Source organism: Ranitomeya variabilis, chromosome 4 (genome assembly GCF_051348905.1).
Source record: "Ranitomeya variabilis isolate aRanVar5 chromosome 4, aRanVar5.hap1, whole genome shotgun sequence".
Lineage (NCBI taxonomy): Eukaryota > Metazoa > Chordata > Amphibia > Anura > Dendrobatidae > Ranitomeya > Ranitomeya variabilis.
Window position 1 is genome coordinate 728935238 of NC_135235.1, and position 24508 is coordinate 728959745.

At 48.4% G+C, this 24508-nt stretch overlaps 1 protein-coding gene across 4 annotated transcripts in view; it reads right to left on the reverse strand.

Moving 5' to 3' along the window:
* LOC143767950 (uncharacterized) overlaps positions 1–19841 on the reverse strand; it is a 243024-nt gene extending 223183 nt beyond the window's left edge. For 2 of the 4 annotated variants that reach the window (XM_077256509.1, XM_077256505.1), the window contains exons 1-5: positions 19735–19841; positions 1843–1989; positions 1534–1713; positions 1333–1456; positions 1152–1249 (exon numbers count right to left, since the gene is read on the reverse strand). In XM_077256509.1, the coding sequence (XP_077112624.1) occupies positions 1152–1249; positions 1333–1456; positions 1534–1713; positions 1843–1920 (480 nt within the window). In that variant the 5' untranslated portion in view covers positions 1921–1989; positions 19735–19841. Of the gene's footprint in view, positions 1–1151; positions 1250–1332; positions 1457–1533; positions 1714–1842; positions 1990–14428; positions 14630–18132; positions 18555–19734 lie in introns of those variants that run through there. The other 2 variants (XM_077256507.1, XM_077256508.1) reach the window with 2 other exon arrangements.
* Positions 19842–24508: the final 4667 nt, after the last annotated feature.

Below are 24508 nucleotides of genomic sequence, written 5' to 3' on the forward strand. Positions count from 1 at the left end.
ACTAAGCGCGGCCCTGCGCTTAGCAACCCGATGTTTACCCTGGTTACCCGGGGGCCTCGGCATCGTTGGTCGCTGGAGAGCGGTCTGTGTGACAGCTCTCCAGCGACCAAACAGCGACGCTGCAGCGATCGGCATCGCTGTCGCTATCGCTGCAGCGTCGCTTAGTGTGACGGTACCTTAAGGGAGCGGGAGAAAAAGACATAGGGTTGAATCAGGCAGTTGTTGGAGGGATTTCGATGGAAGAGGATCCAAGCTGGAAAGGATGGATGACCTATGGAGCTTTGGAGATTGTTAGCTGGAGGGGTATCCATGAGCTACGGTCAGGATATCCATCGTCTGGAGGAACATAGGCTGTGACTGCACACTATACCAGCTGGAGATGCAAAATCTGTGGGCCAACCAACAGTTGGGAGACAGTGGGCATCGCCTGGTATGGAGCCAGTGGAACTACCGATCTCAGATTGGAAATTTGTGCACTAAGGACATTGTATGTTGGCCATCTACCTACATTTGTTGTACAACCATGGATGTATGGAATAAAAAAATTAGTTGCATCGTTAACCTGCCTAGGTGATTTTTATAACCCACAACCTCAGATCTCCACACCCTCTATTCTTGATAACCAACCTTGCTGAAGCTGACAGCTGAGGGTTGCAGCCCCCAGCTGTGAGTTTTGTCTGGTTGGTTCAAGAAAATAGGGGGGAACCCACACCGGGATTTTCATTCATTTATTTCATTATATCGCAAGTGGCGGCTGAGGAATACCCCGATCATCTGCTCTTGCTGTCACTGTTATTAGCGGCAGCAAGTTTTGGATGATGGGAGTAAGAGTCCCCAAAGCCCCCACCTACTGTCATCGCTCAGATTTTAATATAACTCATCATTCTCTTCTGATCGTGTCGGTCGCCGGCAGAGCAGGGGAGAACGATGAGAGCCATCTTCAGCACCCGCCGAGGAAAAGCGCTTACAGTAGCGCTTCTTCCCCGACGGCCATCTGTGTGGTACTGAGGCGGCACATGGTTGCCACATGTGTGCCGCAAGTATTACACACACGGACACATATCTCCGGTACCGGTTTTTCCGGTACCGGACATAAACGGACGTGTGAAACCAGCCTAAGGAAGATCTCATGACACCTTCTCTCCATCTACCTGATAATCCTGAGGAACATTGGGATCTTCTTGTTTACAGTCCTGTGGAAGAAGAGGACGGGGACATCTCTCTGGTGTTGTCCTCTTACTGGATAGATCTGGAGGAAACACATACAGGGACTGAATTCATTCTTTACATAGAGATAATTATAGGCCGTGTGTATTTTTTCCTGTCTATTACCTGGTGATGTGAGGGGCTGGGGAACCTCCATCATGACGTCCTTGTACAGATCTTTGTGTCCTTCTAAATACTCCCACTCCTCCATGGAGAAATAGATGGCGACATCCTGACACCTTATTAGAACCTGACACATACAATGGTACCGTCATTCCCCAGATCCCTTCTTACTGAATAATTTCCCAGCATTCCCAGTAGTGTCACCTCTCCAGTTAGCAGCTCAATCATCTTGTAGGTGAGTTCTAGGATCTTCTGGTCATTAATGTCCTCATGTATCAGGGGGTGAGCTGGAGGACCCGTGATTGGGCTCAGGGGTCTTCCCCATCCCTCAGACACAGGGTCCTGACAGCACTCACTAGAGGTCTTCTTCACTACTGTGTAATCCTGGTTATGGAGAGACAAATTAATAAATCTCACTACAGACATTTCTGGAGTCCTCACCTCTCCAGTTCTGTCCATGTTTTATTCCCATGGTTAAGAATGATGTAATGTAACATCATCAGAATCTCTCACCTCTCCAGTAAGCCGGAAGAGGATCTCTAGGGTGAGGTGTAATATCCTCTCCGCCATCTTGTCTCTGTCCATATCCATCCTTAATGGGTAAATCAGGAAAATTCTCTTCTATAGATCTTCACTGAGAGGATCCAATATTGTAGAGGCCTGAGTGAGTAGAAGATGAGCCAATGTAACATCATAAAAATCCTGTGTAATATTATAATCACTGGAGATAATAAGGGAAACACAAGGAAATGTATTATTTTACAGTATTTAGTTTCCTTCTTTACATCTACTAATAAAACCTATATATTTAGGCCACAGACAACAAGCAGTTTCTTCCTCGGAGTCGGTAGCTGAATACGTTCCTCATAGACTCATCTTCCATAACGCTAATTCTCGTCTCATTTACCGACACTGGAATCGGCATTAGCAATACTGCAGGAGATATTCATTACACGCGACAGGAGAAATAACTACTTCATGATGAGGACGACATCTTCATCTTCTACTGCGGCTCTAGGAACAGATTTGGCCAGAGTCCGTCACTGACTCCATCACCACCGGCCGTCTATATGAAGGTTTCCCATCTTCCCCGCACTGTAATGTTCTATCACGTTAGATCTCAGGTCTGATTCACACACAGAAGTTTGAGACTTTTATAAGAGATTCTTTGTTTGCACAAACACTGCAGACAGAAATTATGTGATACCAAAGTCTCCATGTACAGTGTTTTGTGGGGTTTATTTCTGGCATTTGGCTTTCCTATATTACAAGAAAACTCCAGAAAAAAGCAGATATTAAACTGTTTCAAAGGAAAATTGGCTCCAAGTATTCTTGTTAAAAGAAAAAATAACTAAAAAAGCAGAAGACACATTTTTATTATTTTTTATCATGTTAAACATTTGTTGTTGTTTTTTTTAAATGAACCCTTTTGGGCCCCAGAACATAGATGGAGGCACAGGAGTGGCTGCAACAAAAACCCTGGCAGTTTAACCACTTGCTGCTGTGAAAAGCAAACATGGCATCTAAGAAGGTGTGACAACGTCCGGCTGAATGCCCCTTCGCCCCCAAGTACTCGATAGTATGGGACGGCCTAGTTACTACGATAGTTACATGCCTAATAATGGGGTCTGGGCTGCAATGTCCAAAGGTCTACTAGACCAAGCCAGAGGCAGCATCCAATAAGTTACCTTTTAATGCCCCATACACATTAGAGTAAAGTTACATGAAAGCACTGATTTTGGGGGGTTTTGTCGACTATATAATGCATTTGGGGGCCTCACGACAGATGATGTCAGGGAAGAGAAGGATCTGGCATCCTGAATTTCAGAGGCTAATCTGTTTGTTCTTCCTGTAGATAATCCGCCTCTAGAGGAGTCTGGGGGCGACTCTCTCATACAGACCACAGGAAAGCTGAAATATTTGTGTGTATGGGGGACTCGGGAGAGATATCCATGTGCCAAATGAACGTTCAGCCAACACTTATCCTATGTGTATGGGGCCGTTAGTATTACACTGAAGGGCAGTGATGATACACGGCACTACAGTAGTATAGTGCATCACCAAAGCCATCAGAGGCTTGTATGTTATACGATCGCACTAATCACAGGTGCTTAAAAGAAGAGTTAAACGTGAAAAAAAAATCAGTTTTAGCAACAAGAAATATTTGTCACTATATGGAAAACAGAGTCACTGCACAATGTAAGTTAGGTCATGTCCATAACAACTATATTATGCCCTATTATCCTAATTATCCTATACACTGTGGAGTAGATAGAAATCACAAGTCTGACAGCAAAAGCTGGAACTGGACCCCCCCAAAGGAATATATGTGTATGTATATATATATATATATTATATATATATATATATATATACTAGACTGTGGCCCGATTCTAACGCATCGGGTATTCTAGAATATGCATGTCCCCGTAGTATATGGACAATGATGATTCCAGAATTCGCGGCAGACTGTGCCCGTCGCTGATTGGTCGAGGCAACCTTTATGACATCATCATCGCCATGGCAACCATTATGACATCTACGTCGATACTGTGCCCGTCGCTGATTGGTCGAGGCCTGGCGGCAGAATGTGCCCGTCGCTGATTGGTCAAGGCAACCTTTATGACATCATCGTCGCCATGCTGTGCCCGTCTCTGATTGGTCGAGGCCTGGCGGCCTCGACCAATCAGAGACGCGGGATTTCCAGGACAGACAGACAGACAGACAGACAGACAGACAGACAGACAGACGGAAAAACCCTTAGACAATTATATATATAGATATACACATACATACATACATACATACATATACACACACATATACACTGCTCAAAAAAATAAAGGGAACACTTAAACAACAGAACATAACTCCAAGTAAATCAAACTTCTGTGAAATCAAACTGTCCACTTAGGAAGCAACGCTGATTGACAATCAATTTCACATGCTGTTGTGCAAATGGAATAGACAACATATGGAAATTATTGGCAATTATCAAGGCACCCTCAATAAAGGAGTGGTTCTGCAGGTGGGGACCACATCTCAGTACCAATGCTTTCTGTCTGAAGCTTTGGTCACTTTTGAATGTTGGTTGTGCTTTCACACACGTGGTAGCATGAGACGAACTCTACAACCCAACACAAGTGGCTCAGGTAGTACAGCTCATCCAGGATGGCACATCAATGAGAGCTGTGGCAAGGTTTGCTGTGTGTCAGCGTAGTGTCCAGAGGCTGGAGGCGCTACCAGGAGTCAGGCCAGCACACCAGGAGATGTGGAGGGGGCCGTAGGAGGGCAACAACCCAGCAGCAGGACCGCTACCTCCGCTTTTGAGCAGGGAGGAACAGGAGGAGCACTGCCAGAGCCATGCAAAATTACCTCCAGCAGGCCACAAATGTGCATATGTATGCACAAATGGTTAGAAACCGACTCCATGAGGATGGTCTAAGTGTTCGACGTCCACAGATGGGGGTTATGCTCACAGACCAACACCGCGCAGGAAGCTTGGCATTTGCCGCAGAAGATCAGGATTGGCAAATTCGCCACTGGTGCCCTGTGCTCTTCCCAGATGAAAGCAGGTTCACACTGAGCACATGACAGACGTGACAGAGTCTGGATATGCTGTGGAGAGCATTCTGCTGCCTGCAACATCATTCAGCACGACCAGTTTAGCAGTGGGTCAGTAATGGTGTGGGGTGGAATTTTTTTGGAGAGCCGCACAGCCCTCCATGTGCTCGCCAGAGGTAGAATGACTGCCATTAAGTACCGAGATAAGATCCTCAGACCCCTCGTGAGACCTATGCTGGTGCGGTTGGCCCTGGGTTCCTCCTAATGCAGGACAATGCCTGACCTCATGTGGCTGAAGTGTGTCAGCAGTTCCTGCAAGATGAAGGCACTGAAGCTATAGACTGGATCGCCCGTTCCCCAGACCTGAATCAGAGATTGAGCACATCTGGGACATCATGTCTCGTTCCATCCACCAATATCACGTTGCACCACAGACTGTTCAGGAGTTGGAGGATGCTTTAGTCTAGGTCTGGGAGGAGATCCCTCAGGAGACCATCTGCCACCTCATCAGGAGCATGCCCAGGCGTTGTACAGTAGAAAGGTCATACAGGCACGTGGAGGCCACACACACAATACTGAGCATCTTTTCCTTGTCATGAGGCATTTCCACTGAAGTTGGATCAGTCTGTAATTTGATTTTCCACTTTGATTTTGAGTATCATTCCAAATCCAGACCTCCATGGGATATTAATTTTGAATTACATTGATAATTATTGTTTTATTGTTCTGAACACATTCCACTATGCAATGAATAAAAATTTGAAACTGGAATATTTCATTCAGAGATATCTAGGATATAGTATTTTAGTGTTCCCTTTATTTTTTTGAGCAGTGTATATATATCCACATACATATACACAGTTGTTTCTCACAAAAGTTAATTTATTTCAGTTCTTCAATACAAAAAGTGAAACTCATATATTATATAGAGTCATTACAGAGTGATCTATTTCAAGCGTTTATTTCTGTTTATGTTGATGATTATGGCTTACAGCCAATGAAACCCCAAAATAATTATCTCAGTAAATTAGAATAACTAGCAAAAAACACCTGCAAAGACTTCCTAAGGGTTTAAACTTGACAGATTACTGCTGACTTGACAGATGTCCAGAAAGCAGTCATTGACATACTCCACAAGGTTGGGTAAACCACAAAAGGTCAATGCTAAAGAAGCTGTATCCAAGCATATTAATGGAAAGTTGAGTCTAAGGAAAAAGTGTGGTAGAAAAAGGTGCACAAGCAACCGGAATAACCGCAGCCTTGAAAGGATTGTTAAGAAAAAGCCATTCAAAAATTTGGGGGAGATTCACAAGGAGTGAACTGCTGCTGGAGTCATTGCTTCAAGAGCCACCACACACAGACATATCAGGACATGGCCTACAAGTGTCACATTCCTTGTGTCAAGCCACTCATGAACAATAGACAATGCCAGAAGTGTCTTACCTGCGCCAAGAAGAAAAAGAACTGGACTGTTGCTCAGTGGTCCAAGATGTTGTTTTCAGATTTTGCATTTCATTTGGAAATCAAGCTCCCAGAGTCTGGAGGAAAAGTAGATTGGTCACAATCCAAGCTGCTTTAGGTCTATTGTGAAGTCTCCACAATCAGGTATAGTTTGGGGAATCATGTCATCTGCTGTGTAGGTCTACTGTGTTTTATCAAGACCAAAGTCATTGCAGCCGTCTAACAGGAAATTTTAGAGCGCTTCATGATTCCCTCTGCCAAAAAAAATTTGGAGATGGAAATTTCATTCTCCAGCAGGACTTGGCACCTATCCACACTGCCAAAAGTACCAATACGTGTATCAGTATCACTGTGCTTGATTGGCCAGCAAACTTGTCTGACCTTAACCCCATAGAGAATCTATGGGGTATTGTCAAGAGGAAGATGAGAGACACCAGACCCAACAATGCAGACGAACTGAAGGCTGCTATCAAAGTAACCTGGGCTTCCATAGCACTTCAGCAGTGCCACAGGCTGATCGCCTCAATGCCACGCCGCATTAAGTAATTGATGCAAAAGGAGCCTCGACCAAGTATTGCGCATTCACTTAACACTAGTGATGAGCAAGTGTACTCATTGCTCAGGTTTTCCCGAGCACGCTCGGGTGACCTCCGAGTATTTGTTAGGGCCCCTTCACACTGTGCAATCAAAGTCTGAACGAGCGTTCGATTTGTGACGTTTATCCGTCCTCGTTCCGAGGTTGCAAAGTGTGACATGGCGTTACGATCTGCGACGCAGCCCAGCATCGTACGATGTGAAAGAAAGAGCAGAACTTTCTTTCGTCGTAAATGTCTCGCTGTGGCGGTCGAAATCGTAGTATGTGACGGCGGTCATACGAGCTCGTAATGCGACTACGTGGGTTGGGCTTCCGCATACCTGTCTCCTGATTGGGCGTGACGTTTTAGCACGCCCATGCTGGTAATACGTCACGCTCGGAGTCGTAGGACTATGGCGGTGTGAAGGGTAGCGTACGATTGCGACGCGTGACGTTCACATCGCAACTACGTCAGAAAAAGCGTTAACATCGTAGAGTGTGACCGCTGGCTACGAGCTCGTACTGCGATGTCGAATATGACGCAAATGCGTCGTAATCGTAGCAGAATCGACCAGTGTGAAGGGGCCCTTAGTGTTCGGAGATTAAGTTTTCATCGCGGTAGCTGAATGATTTACAGCTATTAGCCAGGCTGAGTACATGTGAGGATTCCCTAGTAACCAGGAAACCCCCACATGTACTCAGCCTGGCTAATAGCTGTAAATCATTCAGCTGAGACGATGAAAACTTAATCTCCGAACACTAACAAATACTCGGAGGTCACCCGAGCGTGCTCGGGAAACCCAACAAGTATACTCGCTCATCACTACTGAACACACATTTCGGTAGGCCAACATTTCCAAATTTAAAATCATTTTTCAAGCTGGTGTTATAAATTATTCTAATTACCTGAGATAATGACTTTTGGGTTTTAATTGACTGTACGCCATAATCATCAACATTATCAGAAATAAATGCATGAAATAGATCACTCTTTGTAATTACTCTATATAATATGAGTTTCATTTTTTGTAGTACTGAAGAACTGAAATAAATTAACTTATTGATAATATTCTAATTTTGTGAGAAACACCTGTATATATTGTAGGGATTGTGCTCACTCAGGTACGACAGGAGGAAGACAGGAGGCACGTTCCTTTCAAAGCCCATATGAGTTTATTTGCTTTATAAACCCGGAAGCACCAAGAAAAAGGAAAAAACAGCCTTTATAGAAGGTAAAACAAAGCATCAGTGTCCATAGCAAAGTCCTCTAGCTCCTCCGAGAGCTATGTGGGAGTACCTGCTCTCCTAAGACACCAGCAGTCACTAACTCACATGGCCAGGTCACATGACCCTGACTTCACACAGGTCCTGGCAGGATTCTGCTCCCTCAGGCTTGTGGGCACACAGGCTGGGGTAATTTCCAGCACTCAGGCTCGGTCTGGAGCCACATACACAGGAAGCCTTCGCCCTCTCAGTACACAGACAATGTGCCAAACAGACTCCACACTCTGGCTCACAGTATCCAGCACGGCCACCCATGTACAAACCCACAGGCACCATCTTGGCTGCTCAGACACACCCCTTTGAGTTAGGTATGTAGGTGACTGGACCCACTCATCTCTCAAAGCCACCTAGAAGCCTTCCCAATGTATAGAAAACCCTCAGCGGTAGATCTGCTGAGAAAAAAAGCTCAGGCTTCCATCACAGGGCCATCCACCTCTGCGATACATACCGCCCATTAACCACATGACCAGTCATCATACCACATACCTCCCCTTCTGCCTAAAGCCGTGGGGCTTGGCACTTTCTATTACCCGACCAGAGACCCTTCTCAGTCGTCTCTGACAGTCAAACCATCTGTCAAAGTCAGGCCCTGTCACTGAGTCCTTTTGGAACCATCCATCATTCGACTCCATCACCTCGTCTGATAGAGTTGCCCCTTTGATGGACCACTCCCATCCCCAGTGGTCTGTACGGTGTTGCGATTTCCTGACACCCATACCATCTGTCTGGTGTGACTCTTTGTCACCATGTCCATTACAGGGTCTCCTGCCTAGTCCATTAGGCACTGAGCTAACAGAGGAGTCACTACTTCTAACTCTTCCATCAGGCCACCTTCGGTTGTCTCTCTGTTGGCAATTTCTTCTATTCTCTTTGTTACCCAGAGAGCAGTCATTCCATTTATCTTTAGGTTGGGTACTTCCACCCTTTAAAGAACCCCTTCGTCTCTCCAAACCTCAGGTTGAAAGTGGCCATCTTCTTCGGCTTTCCTGCAGCTGTTTATTAATTTGCAGTCTTTCAAGTCTCAGCTGCTCTACCTCTCTTAGGTACACCATGCGATATGCTGGCAGATATGCAACAGATACAGACTTGTGTGAATGAGGAGTTTACACTTTTCTGACAGTAGATGGCGATGTTGTTACTGTTATATGCTTAGTTGAGTGTAATGCATATACTTGTTCTTCTTTGGTTTCACTTTCTCTCTGGTAAAAGTTCTTTCAGACTTCCTGTTATGCTGTATTAATAAGCTGATGCATGTACCTCATGTTCTGTGAATATAAAAGTTGAATTACCCCCATATAATCTACTCTCACAAGTTTCTTCTGCGACCAAACTGTGCAACACGATATTCCAGGAGCATTTGGATATTCTTTCTGCTCTCCATTCATCTGACAACAAAGAATGGAACCATCACATCTATACCAGCTACCTCGGCTTCGTCATCAGCCGGAATCCTCACACACCGGACTTATCTATGATTTCCTGCATCACTCTTCCAAGTCTCCCAATAACTTTTCTCGCCAGATTTCTGGGCACTTGAACAATGTCCTCCACCAATACCATCTGACTTTGAGCTTTCTTGGCACGCTCCAGATGTCAAGTGACTTTCGTGCGAAGACAGTGTAGGTGCATGTCACTCAGGATAGCCACCTGCTTCAATGTGACTTCCCTAGTTGACAGTATAATCAACTGTTTAGTCTCGGGCGCCCACTTCACACTAAACACTTCCACTGCCTTCCTAAAATCTTCATGCACCGCCTTACTGGCACAAGCTTCTCACACGTCCTCGGGTACCTATACTATGCACTTGAAGAGCGAAGTCTCATGGACGGACGGCTCCTGCTTTGCCTTGGACAATCCCATCAAGTCCCCTGCCATGACAGGGAGATTGTCTTGTCCAGCTTTTAGCGCAGGCTCCCCTGAGCTTCACACTCTTCTAGAACCCTCGCCAAGATGGGCATTTGCAGCACCGCCTCTTTACCACTCTGACACTGCCATTGTAAGTCTGCAACCACCATCTCCTTCTCCTGTAGAAGTCCTCTTAATGCTTCTCTGAGCACCTCCATATTTTTCAATATGGCCTTGCTCACAAGATTGACACATTGACAGGTGATCTTTGAGCTCAGAGACTTCCTTCTCCAGCTATTCAACTCTATACTCAGCCGCTTGTCTGAGGACCATTACTCGTTCGATATGGTCTCTTACTGTCTCTTTAAGCATCTCTAGTTTGTGATCCTGTTTCCTTTTGGCTAGCATGTGTTGCACAATAACTTCTTTAATTATATTTTCAGATGGGGCAGCTTGCTCATCCACTCTCTGTTGCATCAAAATTCTACCTGTTCCTTCATCAGCAGGTTCAGCTTTCTCTTGAGTGTTCACTCCATTACCTTTGACCACCTCTAGGGTCTCTGCTGGGCTCTCTGAAGATTCAATGTCCTCGTTCCCTAACTCCATCTCCCCAGCCTCGGGTTCCCTGGAGTTCTCACCACCTACTGTCCTGGTGTCACACAACTCAATACAGTTCCCTTCTCCTTCCGGAGTTTTGACACAGTTGTCCTTTTCCGCCACCTCAGAGGTAAATGAACCACCAGTCTCCTCTCTGTGACCTTTGTGGGTTTTCCCTCCACCTGCACTCTCAGGGATTTCTCCTGCTACCGCGATCTTTGCTGATGGACCTCCAACGTCACAAGGTTTCAGTTTTATTTTCCACTCATCAGCGACGACCTCTGTGCTGGGGTTTGTCAGCGGTAATGTGACCTCCTTATCTAGGACATTAAGTTTGTTTGCCCCTGACCATGTCTCTTCACTCCTCATCTCAGAGGGTGTAGTCTGTCCTGCCTTTCTGTGGCCACCGTGTCCCCAGCAATGAGAGGATGACTTGCCATTTTTACTCGGGTCCTCCTTACTGCACTCTCTTTCCCTAGAGTTAGAGTCACAGTCTGAATTGGAGTCAACACCACACACCCTGTCCTCCTGGAGCAACAAGTCCCCACTTAACCAGGTGTCAGACCCCTTTCCTGGAGCTACCTAGTTTTTAACGGTCAAACTGTTGGTCACCTCTGCTAAGTCCCAGAGTTGGTCAGACCCACACTTTCTTCAGGTCACCCTAACTCTGGACTATTGACCTTAGGGGGCACTACCAACTTCCCTTTATGCATCACATTAACAGGAATCCCTTTAGCCGCCTGCAGTGGTGAGGCTCCCTTAAGGTCAATCCAGCTCCCCTCTAAGCAAACAGACACTCCCCTTCCCTCCCAGAAGTCCCAAAACAATTCAAAGTCTTGACCGATTACAATAGGGTATGGTAAGTCCAGGACTACAGGGACGTCATGGCTGGTAAGAATCGTGGGTGTCTCAATGATTACCCTGGTCATGGATAATCCCTAGGGACCCCGTGGATGAAGTGGACTTCCATCTTCCTTCCGGGAATCAGATAGACAGGGAGTGTGGCGCTCACAAGAGTCACCACGCTCCCTGAGTCTAGAAGTCCAGTCACGCACTCTCCATTGACTTCCACAGAACAGCTCTGCGACATCATCTTGTCAGATGGAAACTCAGTACATAACCCGGACGTTCGAACACTCCTCCTGCCAACAGTCCCTTGACGCATTCGCCGCGGACCCTTTTTGGGCCACCAGCCCTATTTGGGTCACCGCCCCCTTTTGAGACTCCACCACCTTTTGGGCCACCGCCCCTTTGGGATTTCACCCCTTTCAGGGCAACTATCCCTATTTGGGTTACCCTCCCCTTTTTGGACTCCACCCCCTTTCGGGCAACCATCCCTTTTTGGGGCGCATGCCGTGGACTCCCAATATCCTCTCAAGTCCCTCACAGCCTATGCACGGCAGTCTATTCGCCCTAAGAATACCTCACAGTGAGGCTCCGCAACGCTCTGCACCACTTATTCCAGGCTCTGCATGGCTCCGCACCTCTCTGTATGGCTCTGCACTGCTCTAGATGGCTCTAAGAACCTCCAGACGGCTTTGCGGACCTCCAGACGGCTCAACGATCCACACCGGGTACTCTGCACAGCTCCTGCTGTGGTCTCTCCTGGTCCCGAAACGCTGCTCCAAGCCACAGCAAACTTTTTAACCCCGCCGAGTTACCGCCAGAAGCTTGAAATCTTCATGGCCCCACCAAGCCACAGCAAATACCTGCTGTAGTCCCCTCAGGTACCCTGGATCGATGCTCGCAGTCTAGCACCAACTGTAGGGATTGAACTCACTTAGGTGCGACAGGAGGAAGACAGGAGTCATGTTCCCTTCAAAGTCCATATGGGTTTATTTGCTTCATAAACCCGGAAGCACCAAGAAAAAGGAAAAGCAGCCTTTATAGATGGTAAAACAAAGCATCAGTGTTTATAGCACAGTCCTCTAGCTCCTCCGAGAGCTATGTAGGAGTTCCTGCTCTCCCAAGACACCAGCAGTCTAACTCACATGGCCAGGTCACATGACCCTGACCTCACGCAGGTCCTGACAGGACTCTGCTCCATCAGGCCTGTGAGAACACAGGCTGGGGTAATGTCCAGCACTCAAGCTCGGTCTGGAGCCACATACACAGGAGGCCTTCTCCCTCCCAACACACAGACCATATGCCAAACAGCCTCCACACTCTGGCTCACACTAGCCAGCACTACCGCCCATGCAAAAACACACAGGCACCATCTTAGGTATTCAGACACACCACTTTGGGTGGGCTATGTAGTTGACCGGACCCACCCATCTTTCCAAGTCACCTAGAAGCCTTCCCATCGTATAGAAAACTCTCAGCAGTTGATCTGAGAAAACAAGCTCAGGCTTCCATCACATGACCACACCATCATTAACCACATGACCAGTCATCATACCACATACCTCCCCCTCTGGCTAAATCCGTGGGGCTTGGCGCTTTCTATTACCCGACCAGAGACCCTTCTCAGTCGTCTCTGACAGTCAAACCATCTGTCAAAGTCGGGCCCTGTCACTGAGTCCTTTTGAAACCATCCATCATTCGACTCCATCACCTCCTCTGATAGAATTGCCCCATTGATCGACCACCCCAATCCCCAGCGGTCTGTATGGTGTTGCGATTACCTGACACCCATACCTTCTGTCTGGTGTGACTCTTTGTCACCATGTCCACTACAGGGTCTCCTGCCTAGGTGTTATGCTCCCGCCTGCCTCACCGCATGTGCCTCATACTCACCTCGCTGCGGCGTCCCGGCGCGTCCCTGCTTGCTTCCGGTCTTCTCTCCCTGCGCACTCAGCTCCCGCTCCTCCTCGGGTGCTGGCGCACTCTGGGTTCCTCGGCGCACGCGCACACGTCTTTCATTGAAGCCTGGCCGTGTCTTCTGCGCCGCCCTGTGCACTCCGACCCGGAAGGTATGGCTCCACTCTCTTTATCAGGCCGCCTCTTCCTATCGGCGGTGCCTGATTGTCATTTGTCTCCGTCACTTCCGTTGTAACTAATCTTGGTCTTCTCCTTGCTCCCTCCTAGTGCCTGTCCTCCTGTGTCTTCCTTCTGGTCCATGTTCCAGTGTCCCTGCCTGTCCTCCGGTGTCTTCCTTCCTATCCGTACTCCAGTATCCCTGCCTGCGTCTTCCTCCTAGTCGGTGTTCCAGCCTCCAGCCTGTCTTCCGTGTCCTTCCTCCGGTCCCTGCTCTCGTGGTCAGTCCTCCTGTTCATCTCCTCCGTCCAGTCTGCATTCCCACGCTCTCCCTGTTTCTGTCTCTCCGTTAGTCATTATTTTATCATTTTAGTTGCCTCCTTGCCCGTCCTTCTTTACCAGCTGCCGTGGCGATAGTCTCCCTCGGGCCTGCCCCTAACGCTCCCTGTATAGGGGGTGGTCCACTTGGTCAGCTCGCCCGTGGGAGGTTCGTTGCCACGGTCCAGTGGGTCCACCCTATAGTTTCCACGTTTAATCCTCACACTAGGCCATTAACTACTGAGCTAACAGAGGAGTCACTACTTCTAACTATGACCAGTCGCCATACCACAATATTATAATATACATACAGTATATATATATACACAGACACGCACACACACACACTACAGACCAAAAGTCTGGACACACCTTCTCATTTAAAGATTTTTCTGTATTTTCATGACTATGAAAATTGTACATTCACCCTGATGGCATCAAAACTATGAATTAACACATGTGGAATTATATACTTAACAAAAAAGTGTGAAACAACTGAAAATATGTCTTATATTCTAGGTTCTTTAAAGTAGCCACCTTTTGCTTTGATGACTGCTTTGCACACTCTTGGCATTCTCTTGATAAGCTTCAAGAGATAGTCACCGGGAATGGTCTTCCAACAATCTTGAAGGAGTTCCCAGAGATGCTTAGCACTTGTTGGCCCTTTTGCCTTCACTCTGCGGTCCAGCTCACCCCAAACCATCTCGATTGGGATTAGGTCTGGTGACTGTGGAGGCCAGGTCATCTGGAGTAGCACCCCATCACTCTCCTTCTTGGTCAAATAGCCTTTACACAGCCTGGAGGTGTGCTTGGGGTCATTGTCCTGTCGAAAAATAAATGATGATCCAACTAATCACAAACCGGATGGAATAGCATGCCGCTGCAAGATGCTATGGTAGCCATGCTGGTTCAGTATGCCTTCATGCCTTCAATTTTGAATAAATCCCCAACAGTGTCACCAGCAAAGCACCCCCACACCATCACACCTCATCCTCCATGCTTCACGGTGGGAATTAGGCATGTAGAGTCCATCCGTTCACCTTTTTTGTGTCGCACAAAGACACGGTGGTTGGAATCAAATTTGGACTCATCAGACCAAAGCACAGATTTCCTCTGGTCTAATGTCCATTCCTTGTGTTCTTTAGCCCAAACAAGTCTCTTCTGCTTGTTGCCTGTCCTTAGCAGTGGTTTCCTAGCAGCTATTTTACGATGAAGGCCTGATGCACAAAGTCTCCCCTTAAGGGCTTGTTTCCATTTGCGAGAAACACGTCCGTGTCTCGCATGTGGAAACCAAGCTCTGGTGCCGGCACTTTGGAGAGGAGCGTGCGGCCGCATAGCAACACATGGAGCCGCACGCTCAGCTTTGGAGTGCCGGCGCCAGAGCTTGGTTTCAACATGCGAGACTCGGACGTGTTTCTCGCAAATGGAAACAAGCCCTAACAGTTGTTATAATAATAATAATAATAATCTTTATTTTTATATAGCGCTAACATATTCCGCAGCGCTTTACAATTTTGCACACATTATCATCACTGTCCCCGTTGGGGCTCACAATCTAAATTCCCTATCAGTATGTCTTTGGAATGTGGGAGGAAACCCGGAGTACCCGGAAGAAACCCACGCAAACACAGAGAGAACATACAAACTCTTTGCAGATGTTGTCCTGAGTTGGATTAGAACCCAGGACTCCAGCGCTGCAAGGCTGCTGTGCTAACCACTGCGCCACCGTGCTGCCCGTGTTATAGAGATGTGTCTGCTGCTAGAACTCTGTGTGGCATTGACCTAGTCTCTAATCTGAGCTGCTGTTAACCTGCTATTTCTGAGGCTAGTGACTCAGATAAACTTATCCTCAGAAGCAGAGGTGACTCTTGGGCTTACTTTCCTGGGGCGGTCCTCATGTGAGCCAGTTTCTTTGTAGCGATTGATGGTTTTTGCCACTGCACTTGGGGACACTTTCAAACTTTTCCCAATTTTTTGGACTGACTGACCTTCATTTCTTGAAGTAATGATGGACTTTATGGCAGAGTGGCCCGACTGAAACCTCTCCTCAATGCAAGACATATGAAAGACCGCATAGAGTTTGCTAGAAAACACATGAAGGACTCTCAGACTATGAGAAATAAGATTCTCTCGTCTGATGAGATGAAGACAGACCTTTTTGGTGATATTAAGCGGTATGTGTGGTGAAAACCAGGCACTGCTCATCACCTGCCCAGTGCAATCCCAACAGTGAAACATGGTGGTGGCAGCATCATGCTATGGGCATGTTTTTCAGCTACAGGGACAGGATGACTGGTTGTCGATGGATGAAACATGAAGGCAGCCAAATACAGAGATATCCTGGATGAAAACCTCTTCCAGGGTGCTCTGGACCTCCGACTTGGCCGAAGGTTCACCTTCCAACAAGCTAAAACAACAAAGGAGTGGCTTCAGAACAATTCTGTGACCATTCTTGACTGGCCCAGCCAGAGCCTTGACCTAAACCCAATTGAGCATCTCTGGAGAGACCTGAAAATGGCTGTCCACCAACGTTCACCGTCTTACCTGACAGAACTGGAGAGGATCTGCAAGGAAGAATGGCAGAGGATCCCCAAATCCAGGTGTGAAAAATTTGTTGCATCATTCCCAAGAAGACTCATGGCTAGTGTTGAGCATTCCGATGCTGCAAGTATCGGGTATCGGCCGATACTTGCTGTATCGGAATTCCGATACCGGGATTCCGATACTCTTGTGGTACCGGGTATCGGGTATCGCAACAACATTAATGTTAAAATGTGTAAAAGAGAGAATTAAAATAAAAAATATCGCTATACTCACCTGTCCGACGCAGCCGGGACTTCAGCGAGGGAACCGGCAGCGTTGTTTGTTTAAAATTCGCGCTATTACTTGGTTACGTGAATTCCCGGCTTGTGATTGGTCAGGTCGGCCACGTTGCCGGGACGCGGACCAATCACAGCAAGCCGTGACGAAATTACGTCACGGCTTGCTGTGATTGGTCCGCGTCCCGGCAATATGGCCGCCCTGACCAATCACAAGCCGTGACGTCACGGGAGGCTGGACACGCGCCCATTTTAAAATGAGCGCGTCCAGCCTCCCGGCTTGTGATTGGTTGACCGCGGCGCAACCAATCACAAGCCGTGACGTCACGGGAGGCTGGACACGCGCCCATTTTAAAATGAGCGCGTCCAGCCTCCCGGCTTGTGATTGGTTGACCGCGGCGCAACCAATCACAAGCCGTGACGTCACGGGAGGCTGGACACGCGCCCATTTTAAAATGAGCGCGTCCAGCCTCCCGGCTTGTGATTGGTTGACCGCGGCGCAACCAATCACAAGCCGTGACGTCACGGGAGGCTGGACACGCGCCCATTTTAAAATGAGCGCGTCCAGCCTCCCGGCTTGTGATTGGTTGACCGCGGCGCAACCAATCACAAGCCGTGACGTCACGGGAGGCTGGACACGCGCCCATTTTAAAATGAGCGCGTGTCCAGCCTCCCGTGACGTCACGGCTTGTGATTGGTCAGGGCGGCCATATTGCCGGGACGCGGACCAATCACAGCAAGCCGTGACGTAATTTCGTCACGGCTTGCTGTGATTGGTCCGCGTCCCGGCAACATGGCCGACCTGACCAATCACAAGCCGGGAATTCACGTAACCAAGTAATAGCGCGAATTTTAAACAAACAACGCTGCCGGTTCCCTCGCTGAAGTCCCGGCTGCGTCGGACAGGTGAGTATAGCGATATTTTTTATTTTAATTCTTTCTTTTACACATTTATATGGTTCCCAGGGCCTGAAGGAGAGTTTCCTCTCCTTCAGACCCTGGGAACCATCAGGAATACCGTCCGATACATGAGTCCCATTGACTTGTATTGGTATCGGGTATCGGTATCGGATTGGATCCGATACTTTGCCGGTATCGGCCGATACTTTCCGATACCGATACTTTCAAGTATCGGACGGTATCGCTCAACACTACTCATGGCTGTACTAACTCAAAAGGATGTTTGTACTTAATACTGAGCAAAGGGTCTGAATACTTATGACTATTAGATATTTCAGTTTTGCTTTTTTTTAATACATTTGCAAAAATTTCTACTGTTTTTTTTGGATTATAAGATGCTCCGGATTATAACCCAAGTTATAATAATAACTCGATAATACAAATTTTGTGGAGGAAAATAGGGAAAAACTTTTTTTAATAACATGGTGGTGCTTCTTATAATCAATGAGTCTTATTGCTTACCGGGGGTGGTGGCTGCGTTGAAGTAGGGTCGCTGCTGGAGGAGGCAGGAGTGGGGTGATGCTGCAGGCCGCAGGCTGAGATGAGGGGGTGATCCGATGTCTGGTGTTGCTGCTGCACTGTGTCCTGTGCTGCTGCTGCGCTGTGTCCAGTGCTCTGCTGCACTGTGTCCGATGCTGCTGCTGCACTGTGTCCGGCAGTGCTGTGGGGGGCTCTGTTGAAATTTTCTGTAAGGCCAGAGCCCTCGCAGTTCCGTGGTTTCCTGTGCGGTGGACTCCGGGGAAAATGGCAGCCAGGGGGTGGCGCATGCGCAGATGGAGATCTTGGAAGATGAGATATCAGCGCTGATCTCATGTTTAAATTTTATATGCAACCGTCCTTTTAAATAATTAAAATAAAATATTTTGATTTTATCTTATGCCTATACCTCTGTATCCCTCCAATATCATAGTTTGGAAATCTTGCATAAACAAATAGATGGTACACTAGGTCAAGTGGCCTTGATGACGCAGTTTACTGTTATTATAAAGACCATAGCCCCAAAGTCAGAACAGATTTGGAGCCAAGCAAAAAAAACGGCTTGCCAGGGAAAGAATCTGAGGTACCAGGCCATGGTAAAGTGCCCGAGGCAGCTGGTTGTGGAGGCAGAACCCAGGCGGCACCAGACAAGTCCCAGAGTCCAGACTATGACAGCCAAGGCCTGAGAACCTGACCTGCACTGGTCAAGACCCAGAGTCCAAACTTCACCAGGCAAGAGCAGAGTCACAGCTCTTATTTCTTCTGGTGCAAGAGACATCTGCCGTTGGTCAAGCACCGAAGATCTGTGAGGAGACTCCACTCAGTAGCATGCGCCTGCAGTGAAGAGCAGGAGGCGCGAGTGAGCCGGCCATTGCTTCCAGCACTGACGTCAGTACAGGTGTTGGTCCAGGGTAGTACAACAGACAAGGCGAAAGCTGGTAGAAGTGAAGGCGGCCCAGCGAGCCCTGATAGGCTTTATTAGGAGGACTTATGGCCTAACGGGAAGAGGCGGAGACCCCGCTATGGCCGGAGTTCGCAGAGTAGAGTGTTGTCGACTATATGTGTCAGGAAAATCCCCCTTGTCAGTAACTAAAGTAACATGTGGTTAGAGGCTGCTATTAGTGAGAGTGAGGCGGAGAATTCATTGTGTATCTGATATTGGATATTTCACCTCGTAATCACCCTGTTCTGCATTATTCACTGTTGCCATAGTGACCACAATTCCCATTATCAGGAAATAAATAATTATATTGGTTACTTCCGGGGTTTGTCTGTGTGTTGTATCCGGTCACCTGCTTACAGGGGCATAATGGGGGCATTATACTGTGTGGGGGCATCATATATACTGCACAAGGGGCATAATGGGGGCATTACACTGTGTAAGGAACAAGAAAGGGGCCCTGTACTATGAGAACAATACATTTCCTCACTTCCTGTCTTCCATAGTTGGGTTGTATGTATCTATTACAGGAAACAGAACAAAAACGCAATAATTCTTATAAAGTGGCAACAGAAACCCCAAGAGTCTCAGTGCTGAAGGGGTTAATCCCCCTCCGCGCTCAGTAATGGAGAATCTCCAGCACTTACCTCCACCTGCAGAGCCGCACTCCACATATATGGCTGCTCTGTGCGCACAGGACCTGTGATGAGGTCACGGGAGGGGAGGAGTCAGGGGTCACATGATCAGGGGCCTCAACAGTGAATGATCAGGACTAGTGCAGCTTCTACATGGAAACTTCTCCTCAGTCAGTGACATTCCCGCCATTATTCCCCCTCACTACTGGCACAATTACCTCACGCCGCCTTTTCTGCACAGTGTTATGTGTGGAATGTAACGTGTGATTTCTCTGGAGACAAATAGACCCCACACATGAGGGAATTATCACCAGTTACCGGACGTCTAGTATATGGCGGCATATGATTGTGCTATCGACTCCACACCAGGAGCTGAAATGCCGAAATCTCACTTATTTATCCCCTTCCAGTGTCCGGCTAAGGCTCATATACGACCATCCACCTCTCCAGTCACCGTTATGGGTTTTTTGGTAATAGGATGGAGGGCTGCGTCCATGCTTGGATTTTAGTGAGATTAATCCAAGCACGGTTCACCTTCCCTATCCTTTACCCCTTATACCTGACCTGTTTAACCAATTATCTGGAGATAAATGATTTTACAAACTCAACATGAGAGAGGCTGTAACATCCCTGCCGGCGTCACTGCATGACTTCCCACCTCCCATCTTACTCACCACTCTGGGCCATGCTGTGAGTTCTGTCTTCTGCCGGATCCTTGCTCTGGGCCTCATGTCCTTGCTGCATACTTCCTGGATGTATGCTTAGGGCGGCAGCCCAGGCGCTTCCTGAGTCTTATAGAGACTGTGTGCACATTTCTAATTTGTCCCCAGCCAAAAGGCATCAGTGTCTCGTTTCCGCCACCCTGGGGGCTGCATACCCAGGCCTGGTCCTGCCACACTGGGGGCTGCATACCCAGGCCTGTTCCTGTTTCTGCCACACTGGGGGCTGCATACCCAGGCCTGTTCCTGTTTCTGCCACACTGGGGGCTGCAGACCCAGCCCTGTTCCTGTTTCTGCCACCCTGGGGGCTGTATACCCAGTCCTGTTCCTGTTTCTGCCACCCTGGGGGCTGCATACCCAGGCCTGTTCCTGTTTCCACCACCCTGGGGGTTGTATACTCAGGCCTGAGTCCTTCTCCTGTACTTGTTCCCATATCTGTCCCTGTCTGAACTCTGGTCTTTACCTGTACATGTTTTTTTCCATCATACATGACGGCACCACGAGAGAGGGGATCCGCCCATCAAGGACAGGAAACCTTCAAGATAAAAGGGGCGGCTCCTCTCTCCACATCAGTTGGTTTCCTGTCCTTGACGGGGAACCCTCAAGATGGAAGACGTCTGATGAAGACAGAGGAGGATGCCGGGGCCTGGGTCGGGTGGATTTGGGCAGGCGCTGGTCTGCTGCACCCGTCACCAGGTACCCGTAGTCGCCTCGGGGGTCAATGTATACCATGCCCCCCCTGAGCGAAGCATGGCCACAGCCCGCGAGGCGAAACGCCCGGGTGACAATTATCCACGGGGACCGCAGGTGGCGCTCTCCCCCTGTCGATTTTAAAATCCTGCTGTCCACGAGGGTCACCTTATGGTTCCCCCCTGTTGACTACTGGTGGCCATGCAGCCCGTGAGGCACATCGGTGCCCAGGCCAGGTAAGCTCCTTGGAGGTATTAGGGCCCTCCCTGTCGAGCGTGAAGTGCAGGTCTCCCCCTCCCTCCTTCCCCTCCCCTCCTTCTGGTCGGTACCTGAGAAGGCAGAAGCATGGAGCAGTGTCTGGCACGCTGAGGGTAAGTGCTGCTGTCTTCCTGAGAGGCAGGGCATCCGTGACGTGGGCACTGGAGGAAGATCAGGGTCAGCACTGCGAGCCTCCCTCCAGCCGGCGCCGGGTACCCGGATATGAAGGTATGCGCACGGGCGCACATTACCCGGAGGCGGAACATTTGTAAGGGGCTAAGGGGCAGGAGGATCGAAAAAGGCGGCGCACACCGGAAGTGATGCACGCCTGGAGCACAGTTCAGCAGCACGCACCGGAAGTGAGCGCGCGCAGGCCGTCGGATGGCAGGATCAACCAGGTGGAGTAGTTGATTAAGGAGCGCGCACCGGAAGTAAGGTCCGGGTGCGCACTCAGGACCGGAAGGCAGGATCAACCAGGTATATATCGTGGATCTAATAGCGCGCACCAGATGTGGTTGCCGGGTGGGCGCTCTGGCAGAGGCAGGATCAACCAGGTGTTTGATTGCACATAGGAGCACCGGAAGTGGTGCAGGCATGATCAGCCAGGTAATCATTCAGGACAGGTGCGATTATACACCTGATCACTGAAGCGACCAGTAAAGGCAGGATCAACCAGGTGATTCATTTAAAAAAAAAAAAAAAAGTGAATCTATTTAAAAAAGCCAGTTGCGCTTCCCTGTGTCACTAAACCAGCTCAGGTTGAAGGTGACTACTCTTGTTGCGTGGTGGTGTATATGATGGAGAGTTTTTCACCAGAGCATTTGATGCCACAGCAAGAGGTGCAGGAGAGGTGGTCTCGCTCAAGCGAAAAGAGCCAGATCCGCCATGGCAGCAGCAGAAGCCGCTCGGACAGCATACGGACGGATCGGTATACCAAGGAGGGGTCCCTAGTCTCATTGGGAGACACGGAGAAAACCAGTCAACCTCCGGATCCGGTACCCGTACTTTGAAAGCGTCCAAGTGGTGAGTGAACTGCGAGAAAGTCCAGCACGCTAATGTCTGTTCTTTTCTCTTATCTCCTCTCTCCCCTCTTTTCTTACATACATTGGAGGGTGGAGTATAGGAGGTTCCCAAAAAGTATACGGCGAAGACTAAAAATAAAGAATGTCCCTTATGTAAAAAGCCTTTAATGTCATCTTGGGGTAAAAGACTGTGTCAGGAGTGTATCAACCAGACTGTGGCGGAGGAAACACCCTCCTTTACGGACAGCCTAAGATCTCTGATTCAGTCCAAAGTCTCTAGGTCCGTAAAAGCACTACAGACAGCTGACACAGAGGCCAGATCTAGGGACAGATCCAGCCCTTCAGTAGGATCCCAAAGAGATTCCTCGGGGTCAGAGCAGGATTCAGATACGGCCCGCTGCTCTGATAGTAGGTCAGAGGAGGAAGACACTTTTCCAGCAGAGGCTACAGATAAGCTTATTAAAGCTGTTCGCTCTACCATGGGGCTGGTAGATGAGAAGGCCAAAAAGACAGCCCAAGAAGTTATGTTCAGTGGTCTACAAAAGAAAAAATGAAGGTCATTCCCTGTTAATGAACAGCTACAAGAACTGATTAAAAGGGAATGGCAAAAGCCAGAAAAAAGGTCCCAAATAACCACCTCCCTAAAAAGAAGGTATCCTTTTGAAGAGGAGGTGTCCTCATCTTGGGATAGAGCCCCAAAGATTGATGTGGCAGTCTCAAAGGTTGCCAGGAAATCCTCCCTGCCATTCGAGGACCTAGGTTCTCTAAAAGAACCCCTGGACAGGAAAGGGGATAGTTCCCTGAAAACGGCATGGGAAGCCTCGGCAGGAGCACTAAGGCCAGCTATCGCGGCCACTTGTGTAGCCAGATCCCTTAAAATCTGGATAGACAACCTGGAGGAACAGGTAGAACAAAAAGTTCCCAGGGAAGCTATCCTGGAGGCAATACCAACCATGAGAGCAGCGGCTGTGTTTCTAGCTGAAGCATCAGCAGACTTGGCTAGGCTGGCAGCAAAATCAGCAGCTTTAGACAACACAGGACACCGTGCCGTATGGCTTAAATGCTGGCCAGGAGATACTCAGGCGAAGATGAAGCTTTGCTCTTTGCCTTGTGAGGGGAACTTCCTGTTCGGCATTAGACGAGGTATTGGAGAAGGCCGGTGATAAAAAGAAAAACTTTCCAAAACAGCCATTTCAGCCCTTTCGTCGCTCCTTTCGGAGAGGCCAGAAATTCCAAAGGCAGCAGTACAGAGACCGAGAGAGGAGCAACCTGGACAAGCGACCCAGGGGAGGAAAGGGCTTCTATTTTGGCAAATCTCCAAGAGACACCAAAAAACCCTCCCAGTGACGGTCCTTCTCAGGTGGGAGGGAGGCTCTCTCACTTCCTTCCAGCCTGGGAGAGGATCTCATCCAGCATATGGATCCGGCAGATCGTAGGATCAGGCCTAAAACTAAAATTCCACCACTGGCCTCCAAGAAGATATATGCAGACTCCGGTACAGTCCTCCCAAGAGAAACAAGACAGTCTGGAGGGAGAAGTAACATCACTCCTAGAGTCCTAGACAAGCACGTCTTGGAAGAAGTTCCTATAGAGGAAAGGAGGGAAGGATTTTATTCCCCTCTTTTTCTCATAAAAAAAACCGGACAACTCTTGGAGGACAATAATAAATTTAAAAGGCCTCAACAAATTTCTTGTAATACCATCATTCAAGATGGAGACCATAAAATCAGCGGTGAAGCTTCTATATCCCCAGTGTTACATGTCCGTCCTCAACCTCAAGGACGCTTATTATCACGTCCCAATCAGACAACAAGACCGTCGGTTTCTCAGAGTGGCAGTTCAGATGGGGTCCCAGTTGCGTCACTTTCAATACAGGGCTCTGCCCATTGGGATAGCAACAGCCCCACGGGTATTTACAAAGCTGATTGCAGAGGTCACAGCACATCTCAGAGAAAAAAACACTTTGATAATACCCTATTTGGACGACTTCCTGATAGTGGGGAAGGACTTTTCTCACTGTCAGGAGCAGGTCAGGATAGTGATAGACACTCTACAGACACTGGGATGGCAACTAAACCTCAAGAAGTCCAAGCTAGA